General features: G+C 37.3%; 1 protein-coding gene and 1 long non-coding RNA gene across 2 annotated transcripts; both read left to right on the top strand.

Moving 5' to 3' along the window:
* The first annotated feature begins 2,207 nt into the window (after positions 1-2,207).
* On the top strand, positions 2,208-3,742 carry LOC110922700. The gene is made up of 3 exons (XM_035987097.1): positions 2,208-2,228; positions 2,306-2,399; positions 2,902-3,742. Exon 3 carries the CDS (start codon positions 3,042-3,044, stop codon positions 3,603-3,605), a length of 564 nt encoding a protein of 187 aa, XP_035842990.1. The 5' UTR covers positions 2,208-2,228; positions 2,306-2,399; positions 2,902-3,041; the 3' UTR covers positions 3,606-3,742.
* A 13,600-nt stretch (positions 3,743-17,342) lies between these two features.
* LOC118489295 lies at positions 17,343-17,656 on the top strand. Its single transcript, XR_004887071.1, has 2 exons — positions 17,343-17,403; positions 17,479-17,656. It is a non-coding gene; the product is annotated as an uncharacterized LOC118489295 (long non-coding RNA).
* The last annotated feature ends 459 nt before the right edge of the window (positions 17,657-18,115 follow it).

Raw genomic sequence — 18,115 nt, 5'->3', positions numbered from 1 at the left:
TATTAAAACATCTAAGTGGTCGATATGGTTACTTGTACAAGGATTGGTACTTTGATACCAACTTCAAATGAGGTAAATTAATAGTTATTTTTTATGTCTTTTTGAATTTATATAATTTGGGGAGGAGGTAGATCATGTTTCAGTTTGTTTTTGTAATGTTGAACCTCAAAACCATATACTTCTATGTAACGACAATGTTAACCCCGGTTATGCAAATTAGGCGGGCAGGCACGATTGGGCAACAGACCTACCTAAACAAGTTTAAGTTGAAAAATATAGAAATATTTTGTTATTGGTCGGCTTGGGTCAGGACACTTCTGAAACTTTTTTTTTTTAATAAATACGAATGACTACTTCTGTTAAATATGCTTATGAAAACTATCTCATGTTTTAGGAACGAAGAATCTCCTGGAACTTGAGGGTTGCACCTTATGGAGTCATGGGTCATGGCTGAGTGACAAGTTAAATGAGAAGGAAATGACTTATAAGCTTTGTATATCTATGCATTTGAACTTTTTTATAGTTAAACCAAATGTTTCATTTCAGGGAATCATATTTATCACTTGGTAATGAATCGTTAATTGAAGACGAGAGAAATAGACGGGTGCAGAAGGAGCTGTTGTTTGTTACCTTGAGCATCATCTTGGTGACCGTAGTTCGTTCGCTGGGACTTCCAATGATTATGCCATCGTTAGCGATAACAATCCTTTTAACTGCATCACTAGGTAATAGGTATAAGTTTTCTTATTTTAAGCCCTAATTTTGATTTGCATTTGCTATGGATTACATTTATATCGACTGATATGCATTAACTGTAACTGAATGTTATTAGTAGTCTATTTTACACTTAGTTGTTTTTTTTTTTGTTATTAACTATTGTGTATGCATTTTGTTAATTTTGATTAGGTTTCATGTTACACAAATTTATTATTTCATGATTTAGAATGGTCATGTAGGTCTGTAAACCTGAATTATTATGTATTATTTTTGGGCTTGGTCCATTTAATAACAGCCCTCATAAATACAATTGTTTTGTTTATGGGGAAATTTCTATTACGGGTCAAACTGCCTAATTAGCTGTAGGGGCATTTTGGGTAATTTTTATATAACTAAAAAGGAGCTAGGTCATTTCGAAATAACTAATTTAGAAAGGCCCAAACTATCTACACACTTGGTGTGTAGATAGTCACCCCAAAAAGGTGGTTTTTGTCCTTATATGCACACCCTGCAGTGTCGAACTGTGTCCAAAACGTGGCGTTCTGGTCCGGTTAACCAGATAAAGACTGACGGGTGTCTGACGGGTCTGTCGACCGGACCAAAATGCCGAGCTTTGGCCGTGTTTTGGTCATGCAACCAGACCGGGTGTCAGTCTTTTGTCTGGTTGAGAGGACCAAAACGCGGCCAAAGCTCGACGTTTTGGTCCGGTCAACAGACCCGTCAGAAACCCGTCAGTCTTTTTCGGTTACCCGGACCAAAACGCAGCATTTTGGCCACAATTCGACACTGCAGGGTGTGCAAATAAGGACAAAAAACACCTTTTAATGTGTGTAGATAGGCAAATGGGTGTGCCAATAGGTACACCCTTTAGAAACCATTCAAAATATATAGAAGATGAAACTAATTTTCTTAAAAGTGTACTTTCATTTGCAAAAAGACAAGAAGATGAGCCTACATATGAGTTAGAAAATGGAGCGGAGCAACAGCAGTAGAATAGTGTAGATTAGCCATTGATGACTTTTGAAGGTGCAGCTGCAGATAAATAGGTCTATGGTTTGGTGCAATAGTTTACTAAATTTTTTTTCCAGATATATGCATATATAACGGGTGAGCCGACTTGTTTGTACTTGTATGATCTTTAAATGTTTTTTAAGTGACTTCTACCATTGTGACTTCTACCTGTCTGTTGTTAATTCATGTGGTGTTGTAGGCTGAACAAAATCAAGAAATTGCTAAGATATCGTACTATGCTTCGTCGTCAGAACAGCTCAGGTACGAGGGAAAACTGTCTACCTACAGTACTCCAACCGGCAAGAAATTGTGAACAACAAAACATCTGCAGCTGTTGCTGGAAATGTACTTTTGGTAACCATTGATGGTAATGATACCCGCTCTATCAGCATTATATTTCTGAATTTTGTCTCTTCATTGTTGTCTATTAAGTAGTGCTTGCATAGAAGCCTGTTTGAAATCGCGTTTGTACAACTTTTGAGAAGACAGCTGGATTTCAGGTGTGTTCAAGATTTTACTTTCAAGCGTGACCGCATTAGAAAGTATATTTAATTATTACTATATATATGCATTTCAGGCGCTGGTACAGTTTACTGATTCGGAAACTGCTACTTCTGCGAAGGATGCTCTTATTGCTTTGCTTTTTCAGGTTGCAATTTCCTCTGAAAGTGGTATATGGCTAAGAACCAAGCCGTAGATTTTCATTGAATAGTAGTAATGTTTCTAAAATTGACGAGTCTGACCCATTTACTAAAAGTGATGAGTTTAACCCGTTTACTAAAGTAGCTCATTATGACCTGTTTGTTTCAAATGGTAACCTTGACCCATTTATTATAATAAGTGTGACCTGTTTATGATAGTTGCTAATTCTGACCCGTTTATTAATTATTTTTTTAGTTGGTCCGGTTAATCATTTTAACCGATTAGGTTAATTAATCGGATATTTTGGGTTATTAGCCGGTTATTTTGCCTTTTTATTTTGAATTTTTCGTTTTTTTTTTGTTAATTGGTCCATTGGTTAAAAAACTGGTTAATAACCGATTCTTGTACTAAGTACTTATAACTGGTTACTAACCTACGGTTAAAAATAACCACTAACTGGTTATTCCTAAATTGGTTATTAAAGGTTACAATTACGATTAATTAACTGGTTATTTTGTGCACCTCTACCAGAGACTGAAAAAAGATGCACTGTGGATAGGCACTTAGGTGGCGTCGATGGGAACAGACAAAAGCAATGGAACTGGAAACGTGGTCCTGCTTCTTTTCTTGAAATTACGGAGTATAATTGGCTGAGAAGAGATTTGGACGTTATGGCTTTGGCTGAAGTTAACGATAAGTGGGTTTGGATCGAGACTAACTTATATGAATTTTTAATTTGTACTGTCAAGAGAATGCTTTCCAAAAGGAACGATTATTGCGGTAACTACGTGTTAGAATGGTGCAAGTGGTTACCGTTGAAGTGTATTGTTTTCGTGTGGAGAGCCGAAATGGAAAAAAATGCGACGGGAGCGGCTTGTATAGACTTAAATATTAATGTGGAAGTCTCAAACTGCCCATTTTGTGATTACAGCGATGAAACAGTGAGTCACTTGTTTTGCTCATGTATGATTGCTTCGACGATTTGGCTGCACATTAGTAGATGGTGTAAAATAGCTCTCTTTGTCGTAAGCTCGGTTAGAGATATCCTAGAGTTGCAGAATCTTATGCGCTTGACAGGATTGGTTAAGAACGTCTTTCATGGAATTTTGATCGTCGGATGTTGGTGTTTGTGGCGGGCTAGAAACAGTCTCAGATTCGAGAACAAAGAAGTGCAGGTGGAAGAAATTATTAGAGAAATTAAATCGTTGGGTTATTTTGAATTAGCATTAAATTAAAAGGAATGACCGTTTTGTGGTCCGATTGGTGTAATTGTGTATATATGTAATCCGGTTTGGTGTGTGTCTGCCCCGTTTTGTGAGTTGGAGCTTTTTAAGAAATATGTTAAAAAAAAAGAATAATGCTTAAATTAGCACGTATCAAATACCAATCCCTTCAAAAGAATGTCTCTAATCACCGTGACTTTGACATTAAAGTGTTGACTTTTAATTTGTATCCACTTCATCGTAGTCAGCTACTTCAACTTTATTTGTGACATTCTGTCATAAATTTTGTCAATCCTGATTGGACTTTGAAGAAGATCCAATGGTTCCTCGCTCCTAAATGTTGTTACTCCAGCATGAAACTGCCAATATAGCTTGCACTAGCTTCCTCTTGAACTACTGATATGACACACGCTTATGGACTTTAAAAAGATTGTTAATGGAGAAAGCGAAATATGGACGATTTTACACCATCTTGATAGTGTTGATATCAAACACCAAATCATTCATGTTCCTTTCAGCCTTTGTGAATTTCACCTCATCCATATATTTTAATAGAAAAACGAGCAACGCGTGGGTCCCTACTCACCAACCTAAGTGATATTTTTCAAACCGAACCGCCTCGTACATAGCCCTAAACTCACCAATCTAAGTGATATGTTTCCCGCCGCATCGCGCGGGCAAACGACGGATAAACTAACGGTAAACGAGTATCCTATTGTAAATTGCCACTCCCGCCGCATCGCGCGGGTAAGTGACTAGTACTACTTTAATAAGGATATGTGAAGGACAAGATGGTAATTGAACAAGGTGTTGAAAAAACACTTAATGCACAATGTACAACTGTTAAGGCACAAGAAAACACAAACCCTTTTACCCTTTACAAGGGTATACATCTGCCGTCCAAATGTTTTACTTTCTCACACGGATCAACATCGGGACCGTCCATTTGACTTCACACGGATCACCATATGCTTTCTCTCTCAATGCTCACACATCTCACAAAACAACATCAGATCTTCTCTCTCTCTTCTCTCTCTCTTCTCGGCGATCTAGGGTTTCATGAGATCTATCACCAGATCCGTTTGAATCTATCACCAGATCAGTTTGATGAGCAGATCTATCTGCCGTCCAAATGTTTTACTTTCTCACACGGATCAACATTGGGACCGTCCATTTGACTTCACACGGATCACCATATGCTTTCTCTCTCAATGCTCACACATCTCACAAAACAACATCAGATCTTCTCTCTCTCTTCTCTCTCTCTTCTCGGCGATCTAGGGTTTCATGAGATCTATCACCAGATCCGTTTGAATCTATCACCAGATCCGTTTGATGAGCAGATCTAGGGATCCACAGATTTGAACAAGGGATCCGTTTGATGTTCTGATAAGTTGCAATGAGTGTTATATATCTTACCATGTTCTTTTGTGATTCTTACTTTTCTGGTGAAGCGGTTGACGGATGCTCGAACGACGAAATCTGGGGTTTACGAAGGATTTTCGCATGTGTTTTGTGATGAATCGACTCAGGTTAGGTTCTAAATGTTGATTTATCTTTAATCTTGATGTGGATTTGTTAGTAGATAGATGCGGTTATTTCAAATTAGGTTGAAAGTTTTGTGATATTTGAATTTGTATTTTTGGTGATGATAGTTAGGTTAATTTCAGATATGACATAGTGAAAGGATAAATTGTTTTTGTAGTTTTGATTTTACTTTATTCTGTTATATTTTGATCTTTTCCTTTATTTTTGGGACTGATAAGTGTCATGGTTTTGTGAAAATCTGAGGTTTACGAAGGATTTTCGCATGTGTTTTGTGATGAATCGACTCAGGTTAGGTTCTAAATGTTGATTTATCTTTAATCTTGATGTGGATTTGTTAGTAGATAGATGCGGTTATTTCAAATTATGTTGAAAGTTTTGTGATATTTGAATTTGTATTTTTGGTGATGATAGTTAGGTTAATTTCAGATATGACACAGTGAAAGGATAAATTGTTTTTGTAGTTTTGATTTTACTTTATTCTGTTATATTTTGATCTTTTCCTTCATTTTTGGGACTGATAAGTGTCATGGTTTTGTGAAAATTTGAGGTTTACGAAGGATTTTCGCATGTGTTTTGTGATGAATCGACTCAGGTTAGGTTCTAAATGTTGATTTATCTTTAATTTTGATGTGGATTTATTAGTAGATGCGGTTATTTCAAATTAGGTTGAAAGTTTTGTGATATTTGAATTTGTATTTTTGGTGATGATAGTTAGGTTAATTTCAGATATGACATAGTGAAAGGATAAATTGTTTTTGTAGTTTTGATTTTACTTTATTCTGTTATATTTTGATCTTTTCCTTCATTTTTGGGACTGATAAGTGTCATGGTTGTGTGATAATTATGATATTTAGGTCATTTAGATATGGAATAGTGAAAAGATAGATTGTTATGTATTTTTGATTTTAGTTTGTTCTGTGGGATGCTCGATGAGCAGATCTAGGGTTTCATGAGATGTATCACAAGCTTTATCTGGCAAGGGATCCACAGATTTGAACAAGGGATCCGTTTGATGTGGATTTGTTAGTAGATGCGGTTATTTCCTACATCCGATGTTTTAGTTAGGATTTACCTTTTTAATTTTTTTTATGTTTACTTGTTTGTTTATATGTCACATGCAGATTAGTAAGACAAAGGTGTTTCTAAGGGCCGGACAGATGGCAGAGTTTGATGGTTGTCGGACTAAGGTCCTAAGTTATACGACCTAGATGGCTTGGATGTTTCCCAAGTGTTCTATGATGCATAAGCTGAGCCTGTGAGGGTATGATGTATAAGCTGAGCTTGTCAGGCTATGATGCATAAGCTGAGCCTGTCGACTCTATGATGCATAAGCTGAGCTTTGTTCTTAATATGTCTGAACTGAAACTGTTAAGGCTATGATGCATAAGCTGAGCCTGTGAGGTTACATATGTGTTTCTTGTGCTTAAAACAGCTGTACATCATGCTTTAAAGGTTGTTTAAGTTTAGTGGAAATTACTCTTGTACATCATGCTTTAAAGCGGGGTTACATAACACAATAGACTGTGATGATGATTGTATTTTGAGGGTACATAGAAGATCCGAGTAGCATCTTGGCGGGGCAATATCCAGGTTGCATAGTTCTCACTTTGCAACCGTGTGTTGCAGCCATGGCTTTACCCGTAGTTGTGTTCATCTCTCAATTACATGTCTGAGTCTTCCAGTTGTAAAAGTATTATCACAGATTCACAGATCTAAAAGTACATGTCTGAAAGACAGCTTGCTTGCTGCAGTCTCTATAAAGTACTATACGATATATCACTTGGATGTTTCCCAAGTGTTCTATGATGCATAAGCTGAGCCTGTGAGGCTATGATGCATAAGCTGAGCCTGTGAGGCTATGATGCATAATAGACTGTGAAGTGAAATGGACGGTCCAGGTCTAGATCTGTGTGATAAAGTTAAAAAAATGGACGGCAGATGTAGATCCGTGTAAAGGGTAAATGGTTTTGTGTTTTCTTGTGCCTTAACAGTTGTACATTGTGCATTATAAGTGTTTTTTCAACACCTTGTTCAATTACCATCTTGTCTTTGATATATGTTTATTAAAGTGATAGGAAGAGCTTGACGGATGTTCGAAGGACGAAATCTGAGGTTTACGAAGGATTTTCGCATGTGTTTTGTGATGAATCGACTCAGGTTAGGTTCTAAATGTTGATTTATCTTTAATCTTGATGTGGATTTGTTAGTAGATGCGGTTATTTCAAATTAGGTTGAAAGTTTTGTGATATTTGAATTTGTATTTTTGGTGATGATAGTTAGGTTAATTTCAGATATGACATAGTGAAAGGATAAATTGTTTTTGTAGTTTTGTTTTACTGTGTTCTGTTATATTTTGATCTTTTCCTTCATTTTTGGGACTGATAAGTGTCATGGTTTTGTGATAATTATGATATTTAGGTCATTTTTGGGGATGATAAGTGTTGTAGCTGAGCCTGTGAGGCTATGATGCATAAGCTGAGCCTGTGAGGCTATGATGCATAAGCTGAGCCTGTGAGGGTATGATGCATAAGCTGAGCCTGTGAGGCTATGATGCATAAGCTGAGCCTGTCGACTCTATGATGCATAAGCTGAGCTTTGTTCTTAATATGTCTGAACTGAAACTGTTAAGGCTATGATGCATAAGCTGAGCCTGTGAGGTTACATATGTGTTTCTTGTGCTTAAAACAGCTGTACATCATGCTTTAAAGGTTGTTTAAGTTTAGTGGAAAATTACTCTTGTACATCATGCTTTAAAGCGGGGTTACATAACACAATAGACTGTGATGATGATTGTATTTTGAGGGTACATAGAAGATCCGAGTAGCATCTTGGCGGGGCAATATCCAGGTTGCATAGTTCTCACTTTGCAACCGTGTGTTGCAGCCATGGCTTTACCCGTAGTTGTGTTCATCTCTCAATTACATGTCTGAGTCTTCCAGTTGTAAAAGTATTATCACAGATTCACAGATCTAAAAGTACATGTCTGAAAGACAGCTTGCTTGCTGCAGTCTCTATAAAGTACTATACGATATATCACTTGGATGTTTCCCAAGTGTTCTATGATGCATAAGCTGAGCCTGTGAGGCTATGATGCATAAGCTGAGCCTGTGAGGCTATGATGCATAATAGACTGTGAAGTGAAATGGACGGTCCAGATCTAGATCCGTGTGATAAAGTTAAAAAAATGGACGGCAGATGTAGATCCGTGTAAAGGGTAAATGGTTTTGTGTTTTCTTGTGCCTTAACAGTTGTACATTGTGCATTATAAGTGTTTTTTCAACACCTTGTTCAATTACCATCTTGTCTTTGATATATGTTTATTAAAGTGATAGGAAGAGCTTGACGGATGTTCGAAGGACGAAATCTGAGGTTTACGAAGGATTTTCGCATGTGTTTTGTGATGAATCGACTCAGGTTAGGTTCTAAATGTTGATTTATCTTTAATCTTGATGTGGATTTGTTAGTAGATGCGGTTATTTCAAATTAGGTTGAAAGTTTTGTGATATTTGAATTTGTATTTTTGGTGATGATAGTTAGGTTAATTTCAGATATGACATAGTGAAAGGATAAATTGTTTTTGTAGTTTTGTTTTTACCGTGTTCTGTTAGATTTTGATCTTTTCCTTCATTTTTGGGACTGATAAGTGTCATGGTTTTGTGATAATTATGATATTTAGGTCATTTTTGGGGATGATAAGTGTTGTAGCTGAGCCTGTGAGGCTATGATGCATAAGCTGAGCCTGTGAGGCTATGATGCATAAGCTGAGCCTGTGAGGGTATGATGCATAAGCTGAGCCTGTGAGGCTATGATGCATAAGCTGAGCCTGTCGACTCTATGATGCATAAGCTGAGCTTTGTTCTTAATATGTCTGAACTGAAACTGTTAAGGCTATGATGCATAAGCTGAGCCTGTGAGGTTACATATGTGTTTCTTGTGCTTAAAACAGCTGTACATCATGCTTTAAAGGTTGTTTAAGTTTAGTGGAAAATTACTCTTGTACATCATGCTTTAAAGCGGGGTTACATAACACAATAGACTGTGATGATGATTGTATTTTGAGGGTACATAGAAGATCCGAGTAGCATCTTGGCGGGGCAATATCCAGGTTGCATAGTTCTCACTTTGCAACCGTGTGTTGCAGCCATGGCTTTACCCGTAGTTGTGTTCATCTCTCAATTACATGTCTGAGTCTTCCAGTTGTAAAAGTATTATCACAGATTCACAGATCTAAAAGTACATGTCTGAAAGACAGCTTGCTTGCTGCAGTCTCTATAAAGTACTATACGATATATCACTTGGATGTTTCCCAAGTGTTCTATGATGCATAAGCTGAGCCTGTGAGGCTATGATGCATAAGCTGAGCCTGCGAGGCTATGATGCATAATAGACTGTGAAGTGAAATGGACGGTCCAGATCTAGATCCGTGTGATAAAGTTAAAAAAATGGACGGCAGATGTAGATCCGTGTAAAGGGTAAATGGTTTTGTGTTTTCTTGTGCCTTAACAGTTGTACATTGTGCATTATAAGTGTTTTTTCAACACCTTGTTCAATTACCATCTTGTCTTTGATATATGTTTATTAAAGTGATAGGAAGAGCTTGACGGATGTTCGAAGGACGAAATCTGAGGTTTACGAAGGATTTTCGCATGTGTTTTGTGATGAATCGACTCAGGTTAGGTTCTAAATGTTGATTTATCTTTAATCTTGATGTGGATTTGTTAGTAGATGCGGTTATTTCAAATTAGGTTGAAAGTTTTGTGATATTTGAATTTGTATTTTTGGTGATGATAGTTAGGTTAATTTCAGATATGACATAGTGAAAGGATAAATTGTTTTTGTAGTTTTGATTTTACTGTGTTCTGTTAGATTTTGATCTTTTCCTTCATTTTTGGGACTGATAAGTGTCATGGTTTTGTGATAATTATGATATTTAGGTCATTTTTGGGGATGATAAGTGTTGTAGCTGAGCCTGTGAGGCTATGATGCATAAGCTGAGCCTGTGAGGCTATGATGCATAAGCTGAGCCTGTGAGGGTATGATGCATAAGCTGAGCCTGTGAGGCTATGATGCATAAGCTGAGCCTGTCGACTCTATGATGAATAAGCTGAGCTTTGTTCTTAATATGTCTGAACTGAAACTGTTAAGGCTATGATGCATAAGCTGAGCCTGTGAGGTTACATATGTGTTTCTTGTGCTTAAAACAGCTGTACATCATGCTTTAAAGGTTGTTTAAGTTTAGTGGAAAATTACTCTTGTACATCATGCTTTAAAGCGGGGTTACATAACACAATAGACTGTGATGATGATTGTATTTTGAGGGTACATAGAAGATCCGAGTAGCATCTTGGCGGGGCAATATCCAGGTTGCATAGTTCTCACTTTGCAACCGTGTGTTGCAGCCATGGCTTTACCCGTAGTTGTGTTCATCTCTCAATTACATGTCTGAGTCTTCCAGTTGTAAAAGTATTATCACAGATTCACAGATCTAAAAGTACATGTCTGAAAGACAGCTTGCTTGCTGCAGTCTCTATAAAGTACTATACGATATATCACTTGGATGTTTCCCAAGTGTTCTATGATGCATAAGCTGAGCCTGTGAGGCTATGATGCATAATAGACTGTGAAGTGAAATGGACGGTCCAGATCTAGATCCGTGTGATAAAGTTAAAAAAATGGACGGCAGATGTAGATCCGTGTAAAGGGTAAATGGTTTTGTGTTTTCTTGTGCCTTAACAGTTGTACATTGTGCATTATAAGTGTTTTTTCAACACCTTGTTCAATTACCATCTTGTCTTTGATATATGTTTATTAAAGTGATAGGAAGAGCTTGACGGATGTTCGAAGGACGAAATCTGAGGTTTACGAAGGATTTTCGCATGTGTTTTGTGATGAATCGACTCAGGTTAGGTTCTAAATGTTGATTTATCTTTAATCTTGATGTGGATTTGTTAGTAGATGCGGTTATTTCAAATTAGGTTGAAAGTTTTGTGATATTTGAATTTGTATTTTTGGTGATGATAGTTAGGTTAATTTCAGATATGACATAGTGAAAGGATAAATTGTTTTTGTAGTTTTGTTTTTACTGTGTTCTGTTAGATTTTGATCTTTTCCTTCATTTTTGGGACTGATAAGTGTCATGGTTTTGTGATAATTATGATATTTAGGTCATTTTTGGGGATGATAAGTGTTGTAGCTGAGCCTGTGAGGCTATGATGCATAAGCTGAGCCTGTGAGGCTATGATGCATAAGCTGAGCCTGTGAGGGTATGATGCATAAGCTGAGCCTGTGAGGCTATGATGCATAAGCTGAGCCTGTCGACTCTATGATGCATAAGCTGAGCTTTGTTCTTAATATGTCTGAACTGAAACTGTTAAGGCTATGATGCATAAGCTGAGCCTGTGAGGTTACATATGTGTTTCTTGTGCTTAAAACAGCTGTACATCATGCTTTAAAGGTTGTTTAAGTTTAGTGGAAAATTACTCTTGTACATCATGCTTTAAAGCGGGGTTACATAACACAATAGACTGTGATGATGATTGTATTTTGAGGGTACATAGAAGATCCGAGTAGCATCTTGGCGGGGCAATATCCAGGTTGCATAGTTCTCACTTTGCAACCGTGTGTTGCAGCCATGGCTTTACCCGTAGTTGTGTTCATCTCTCAATTACATGTCTGAGTCTTCCAGTTGTAAAAGTATTATCACAGATTCACAGATCTAAAAGTACATGTCTGAAAGACAGCTTGCTTGCTGCAGTCTCTATAAAGTACTATACGATATATCACTTGGATGTTTCCCAAGTGTTCTATGATGCATAAGCTGAGCCTGTGAGGCTATGATGCATAAGCTGAGCCTGCGAGGCTATGATGCATAATAGACTGTGAAGTGAAATGGACGGTCCAGATCTAGATCCGTGTGATAAAGTTAAAAAAATGGACGGCATATGTAGATCCGTGTAAAGGGTAAATGGTTTTGTGTTTTCTTGTGCCTTAACAGTTGTACATTGTACATTATAAGTGTTTTTTCAACACCTTGTTCAATTACCATCTTGTCTTTGATATATGTTTATTAAAGTGATAGGAAGAGCTTGACGGATGTTCGAAGGACGAAATCTGAGGTTTACGAAGGATTTTCGCATGTGTTTTGTGATGAATCGACTCAGGTTAGGTTCTAAATGTTGATTTATCTTTAATCTTGATGTGGATTTGTTAGTAGATGCGGTTATTTCAAATTAGGTTGAAAGTTTTGTGATATTTGAATTTGTATTTTTGGTGATGATAGTTAGGTTAATTTCAGATATGACATAGTGAAAGGATAAATTGTTTTTGTAGTTTTGATTTTACTGTGTTCTGTTAGATTTTGATCTTTTCCTTCATTTTTGGGACTGATAAGTGTCATGGTTTTGTGATAATTATGATATTTAGGTCATTTTTGGGGATGATAAGTGTTGTAGCTGAGCCTGTGAGGCTATGATGCATAAGCTGAGCCTGTGAGGCTATGATGCATAAGCTGAGCCTGTGAGGGTATGATGCATAAGCTGAGCCTGTGAGGCTATGATGCATAAGCTGAGCCTGTCGACTCTATGATGCATAAGCTGAGCTTTGTTCTTAATATGTCTGAACTGAAACTGTTAAGGCTATGATGCATAAGCTGAGCCTGTGAGGTTACATATGTGTTTCTTGTGCTTAAAACAGCTGTACATCATGCTTTAAAGGTTGTTTAAGTTTAGTGGAAAATTACTCTTGTACATCATGCTTTAAAGCGGGGTTACATAACACAATAGACTGTGATGATGATTGTATTTTGAGGGTACATAGAAGATCCGAGTAGCATCTTGGCGGGGCAATATCCAGGTTGCATAGTTCTCACTTTGCAACCGTGTGTTGCAGCCATGGCTTTACCCGTAGTTGTGTTCATCTCTCAATTACATGTCTGAGTCTTCCAGTTGTAAAAGTATTATCACAGATTCACAGATCTAAAAGTACATGTCTGAAAGACAGCTTGCTTGCTGCAGTCTCTATAAAGTACTATACGATATATCACTTGGATGTTTCCCAAGTGTTCTATGATGCATAAGCTGAGCCTGTGAGGCTATGATGCATAAGCTGAGCCTGTGAGGCTATGATGCATAATAGACTGTGAAGTGAAATGGACGGTCCAGATCTAGATCCGTGTGATAAAGTTAAAAAAATGGACGGCAGATGTAGATCCGTGTAAAGGGTAAATGGTTTTGTGTTTTCTTGTGCCTTAACAGTTGTACATTGTGCATTATAAGTGTTTTTTCAACACCTTGTTCAATTACCATCTTGTCTTTGATATATGTTTATTAAAGTGATAGGAAGAGCTTGACGGATGTTCGAAGGACGAAATCTGAGGTTTACGAAGGATTTTCGCATGTGTTTTGTGATGAATCGACTCAGGTTAGGTTCTAAATGTTGATTTATCTTTAATCTTGATGTGGATTTGTTAGTAGATGCGGTTATTTCAAATTAGGTTAAAAGTTTTGTGATATTTGAATTTGTATTTTTGGTGATGATAGTTTGGTTAATTTCAGATATGACATAGTGAAAGGATAAATTGTTTTTGTAGTTTTGATTTTACTGTGTTCTGTTAGATTTTGATCTTTTCCTTCATTTTTGGGACTGATAAGTGTCATGGTTTTGTGATAATTATGATATTTAGGTCATTTTTGGGGATGATAAGTGTTGTAGCTGAGCCTGTGAGGCTATGATGCATAAGCTGAGCCTGTGAGGCTATGATGCATAAGCTGAGCCTGTGAGGGTATGATGCATAAGCTGAGCCTGTGAGGCTATGATGCATAAGCTGAGCCTGTCGACTCTATGATGCATAAGCTGAGCTTTGTTCTTAATATGTCTGAACTGAAACTGTTAAGGCTATGATGCATAAGCTGAGCCTGTGAGGTTACATATGTGTTTCTTGTGCTTAAAACAGCTGTACATCATGCTTTAAAGGTTGTTTAAGTTTAGTGGAAAATTACTCTTGTACATCATGCTTTAAAGCGGGGTTACATAACACAATAGACTGTGATGATGATTGTATTTTGAGGGTACATAGAAGATCCGAGTAGCATCTTGGCGGGGCAATATCCAGGTTGCATAGTTCTCACTTTGCAACCGTGTGTTGCAGCCATGGCTTTACCCGTAGTTGTGTTCATCTCTCAATTACATGTCCGAGTCTTCCAGTTGTAAAAGTATTATCACAGATTCACAGATCTAAAAGTACATGTCTGAAAGACAGCTTGCTTGCTGCAGTCTCTATAAAGTACTATACGATATATCACTTGGATGTTTCCCAAGTGTTCTATGATGCATAAGCTGAGCCTGTGAGGCTATGATGCATAAGCTGAGCCTGTGAGGCTATGATGCATAATAGACTGTGAAGTGAAATGGACGGTCCAGATCTAGATCCGTGTGATAAAGTTAAAAAAATGGACGGCAGATGTAGATCCGTGTAAAGGGTAAATGGTTTTGTGTTTTCTTGTGCCTTAACAGTTGTACATTGTGCATTATAAGTGTTTTTTCAACACCTTGTTCAATTACCATCTTGTCTTTGATATATGTTTATTAAAGTGATAGGAAGAGCTTGACGGATGTTCGAAGGACGAAATCTGAGGTTTACGAAGGATTTTCGCATGTGTTTTGTGATGAATCGACTCAGGTTAGGTTCTAAATGTTGATTTATCTTTAATCTTGATGTGGATTTGTTAGTAGATGCGGTTATTTCAAATTAGGTTGAAAGTTTTGTGATATTTGAATTTGTATTTTTGGTGATGATAGTTAGGTTAATTTCAGATATGACATAGTGAAAGGATAAATTGTTTTTGTAGTTTTGATTTTACTGTGTTCTGTTATATTTTGATCTTTTCCTTCATTTTTGGGACTGATAAGTGTCATGGTTTTGTGATAATTATGATATTTAGGTCATTTTTGGGGATGATAAGTGTTGTAGCTGAGCCTGTGAGGCTATGATGCATAAGCTGAGCCTGTGAGGGTATGATGCATAAGCTGAGCCTGTCGACTCTATGATGCATAAGCTGAGCCTGTCGACTCTATGATGCATAAGCTGAGCTTTGTTCTTAATATGTCTGAACTGAAACTGTTAAGGCTATGATGCATAAGCTGAGCCTGTGAGGTTACATATGTGTTTCTTGTGCTTAAAACAGCTGTACATCATGCTTTAAAGGTTGTTTAAGTTTAGTGGAAAATTACTCTTGTACATCATGCTTTAAAGCGGGGTTACATAACACAATAGACTGTGATGATGATTGTATTTTGAGGGTACATAGAAGATCCGAGTAGCATCTTGGCGGGGCAATATCCAGGTTGCATAGTTCTCACTTTGCAACCGTGTGTTGCAGCCATGGCTTTACCCGTAGTTGTGTTCATCTCTCAATTACATGTCTGAGTCTTCCAGTTGAGTGTAGTTGAGAGTTTGTAAAGTGTGAGTAGAGTGTAGATATCTCTGAATTATTTATAGAGACTGAAGCAAGCATGCTATCTTTCAAGCATGATGTCTTTCAAACAGTGTATGGAAGAGTGTTGATATATTATACAGACTGCAGCAAGCAAGCTGTCTTTCACACAAAAGTAAAGTGTTGCTTTTTCCTGTTGATTGTACTTCCCTGCTTTTGGCATCCCTTTTTGTGAGATGTGATGTTGTTTTGTGAGATGTGTGAGCATTGAGAGAGAAAGCATATGGTGATCCGTGTGAAGTCAAATGGACGGTTTACGTAACACCCAAGCTATGACAGGTCATCGTTCCAACGAGCTATCTTAGCAACCCAGTGTTAAAGGTCTTCCTTTTAAAAGGTCGAAGAACAGTTCAGGCTTGACCATAGATGCGGTCTCACCATCCCATGTCAGATTCAAGAACAGTTCAGGTATGTCACTCGCAACTCGCAAGGAAACCTTTTTTTAGGATCTGAATTTAATTAGTTATACCTTTGGTTAACGACTGTCACGATCACTATTTTTACAGAACAAGCTCACTCCGATCTTCTGGCTGCCGGAGAAAGTGTATCTGCTTGGAGAGTCTCGGAATCGGCTTTAGTGACGCTGAACGCTGCTTCATTCGTATCGATGGGGGCTTCATATGCAGAATGTTCCGTCACTTAGTGGTCTCATGCTCACTCAAGCAGAGGTAAAGTAAAGTTTATCATCATTCATCAATTTTCTTTTCTTTTTTTTTTAGAATAAAGGTTTTTATATTTGCAACTTGACAAAATGTCATTTATATTAAATTTATTTTAAGTTAATAGTGTACTGGTTATAACTAATATCAAATCTTTACTAATACTTGATTTCTTTTTATCATGGTTGACTTTGCGAGAACTAACGGAGCTTGTGTTCTTAATATGTCTGAACTGAAAGTGTTTGAGGCTATGATGCATAAGCTGACTCTGTCAGGTTACATATTTGTTTCTTGTGCTTAAAACACGTGTACTTCATGCTTTAAAGGTTGTTTAAGTTTCGTGGCAAATTACTCTTGTTGTGTACTCCGGATTTTGTGTTCTTAATCTGTCTGAACTGAAAGTGTTTGAGGCTGTGATGCGAAAGCTGAGCTTGTGTTCTTAATAAACATATGTGAAGGACAAGATGGTAATTGAACAAGGTGTTGAAAAAACACTTAATGCACAATGTACAACTGTTAAGGAACAAGAAAACACAAACCCTTTTACCCTTTACAAGGTTATACATCTTCCGTCCAAATGTTCTTAATCTGTCTGAACTGAAAGTGTTTGAGGCTGTGATGCGAAAGCTGAGCTTGTGTTCTTAATCTGTCTGAACTAAAAGTGTTGAGTCTATGATGCATAAGCTGACCTTGTGTTCTTAATCTGTCTGAACTAAAAGTGTTTTGAGGCTGTGATGCAAAAACTGAGCCTGTGTAATCTATCTGAACTGAAAGTGTTTGAGGCTGTGATGCAAAAACTGAGCCTGTGTAATCTATCCAACAACTCAAGCAAATGTTTTCTTTGCATTTTAGGGGGAACATGGGTGCATCTCTCCACAGGGCATACAAGACACAGGTTATTGGCGGCAGCTCGCCATATTTAACATATAAAAAAACTTTATATGTTAAATTTGGCGGGCTTCCGCCAATGACCTGTGTCTTGTATGCCCTGTGGAGAGATGCACCCATCTTCCCCCTAAAAAACATAGAAAACATTTGCTTGAGTTGTTGGACCGAGCGAACCTTGCATAATGCGTCAAGGGAAACTATTGGTCGAGCGAGACATTTGTTCAGGTATCCTTATTTCATGATAAAATGATTATGAATAGCTGTGCATAAACTAATCGCAAGTTTGTTTGGTATATGCAGGGTAATAGGGAACAGAGGTTGAACCTGTGGTTTGACGCAACAAAGAACTTCCGTACTTACTCTATTCTATGACTACTGCAGTGACACCGGTCGGCTTGAATCGAGCCCAAATCAGTTTTCTGGATTTGAAATGATAGCCATTCAAGTTTATAATAAAAAGCAATCATGCTGTAGTGAACTACTTTTAAAAAAAAAAAAACAGATGTATGTATGTATGCATGTTCTGATTATATATTATTGATTATGTATTCATTATTGATTATCTTGTATACACTTGTACGAAGTGTCATGCACAGCAAAAGGTAAAGTTATTCTTTGTGTGCATTGCCACTCAAGTTCATTGTTTGGGTCAACTAACGGGTCAAAATAGGCTTTCGAACTCTAAAAATGGATCTTCGGAATCAGTTAGTTGTAGCAAGAAAATGGTTGGTTGGGTTATGTGGTTAACTTTACTAGATATGCCATCACTTCATCTGTTATAAAACACAATATTGACCCATCGGTTGGCAGGTTTCAAATCTTGACTTGACCTTTAGAGCATATGTATTGGTAAATATCTGCCAACGTGCAGTAAGTAATCAGACAGCGTTACCTTTTCAACACTTAACATTTTAATGTTGTTTTTGTAGTTATGTTT

The sequence above is a fragment of the Helianthus annuus genome, chromosome 17 (genome assembly GCF_002127325.2).
Source record: "Helianthus annuus cultivar XRQ/B chromosome 17, HanXRQr2.0-SUNRISE, whole genome shotgun sequence".
Taxonomy (NCBI): Eukaryota; Viridiplantae; Streptophyta; class Magnoliopsida; order Asterales; family Asteraceae; genus Helianthus; species Helianthus annuus.
This window is presented reverse-complemented; position numbering and strand designations above follow the sequence as displayed.

Coding starts and splice junctions, on each gene's coding strand:
- LOC110922700 (XM_035987097.1), top strand. CDS start 3,042: ATGGCTTTGGCTGAAGTTAACGATAAGTGGGTTTGGATCGAGACTAAC.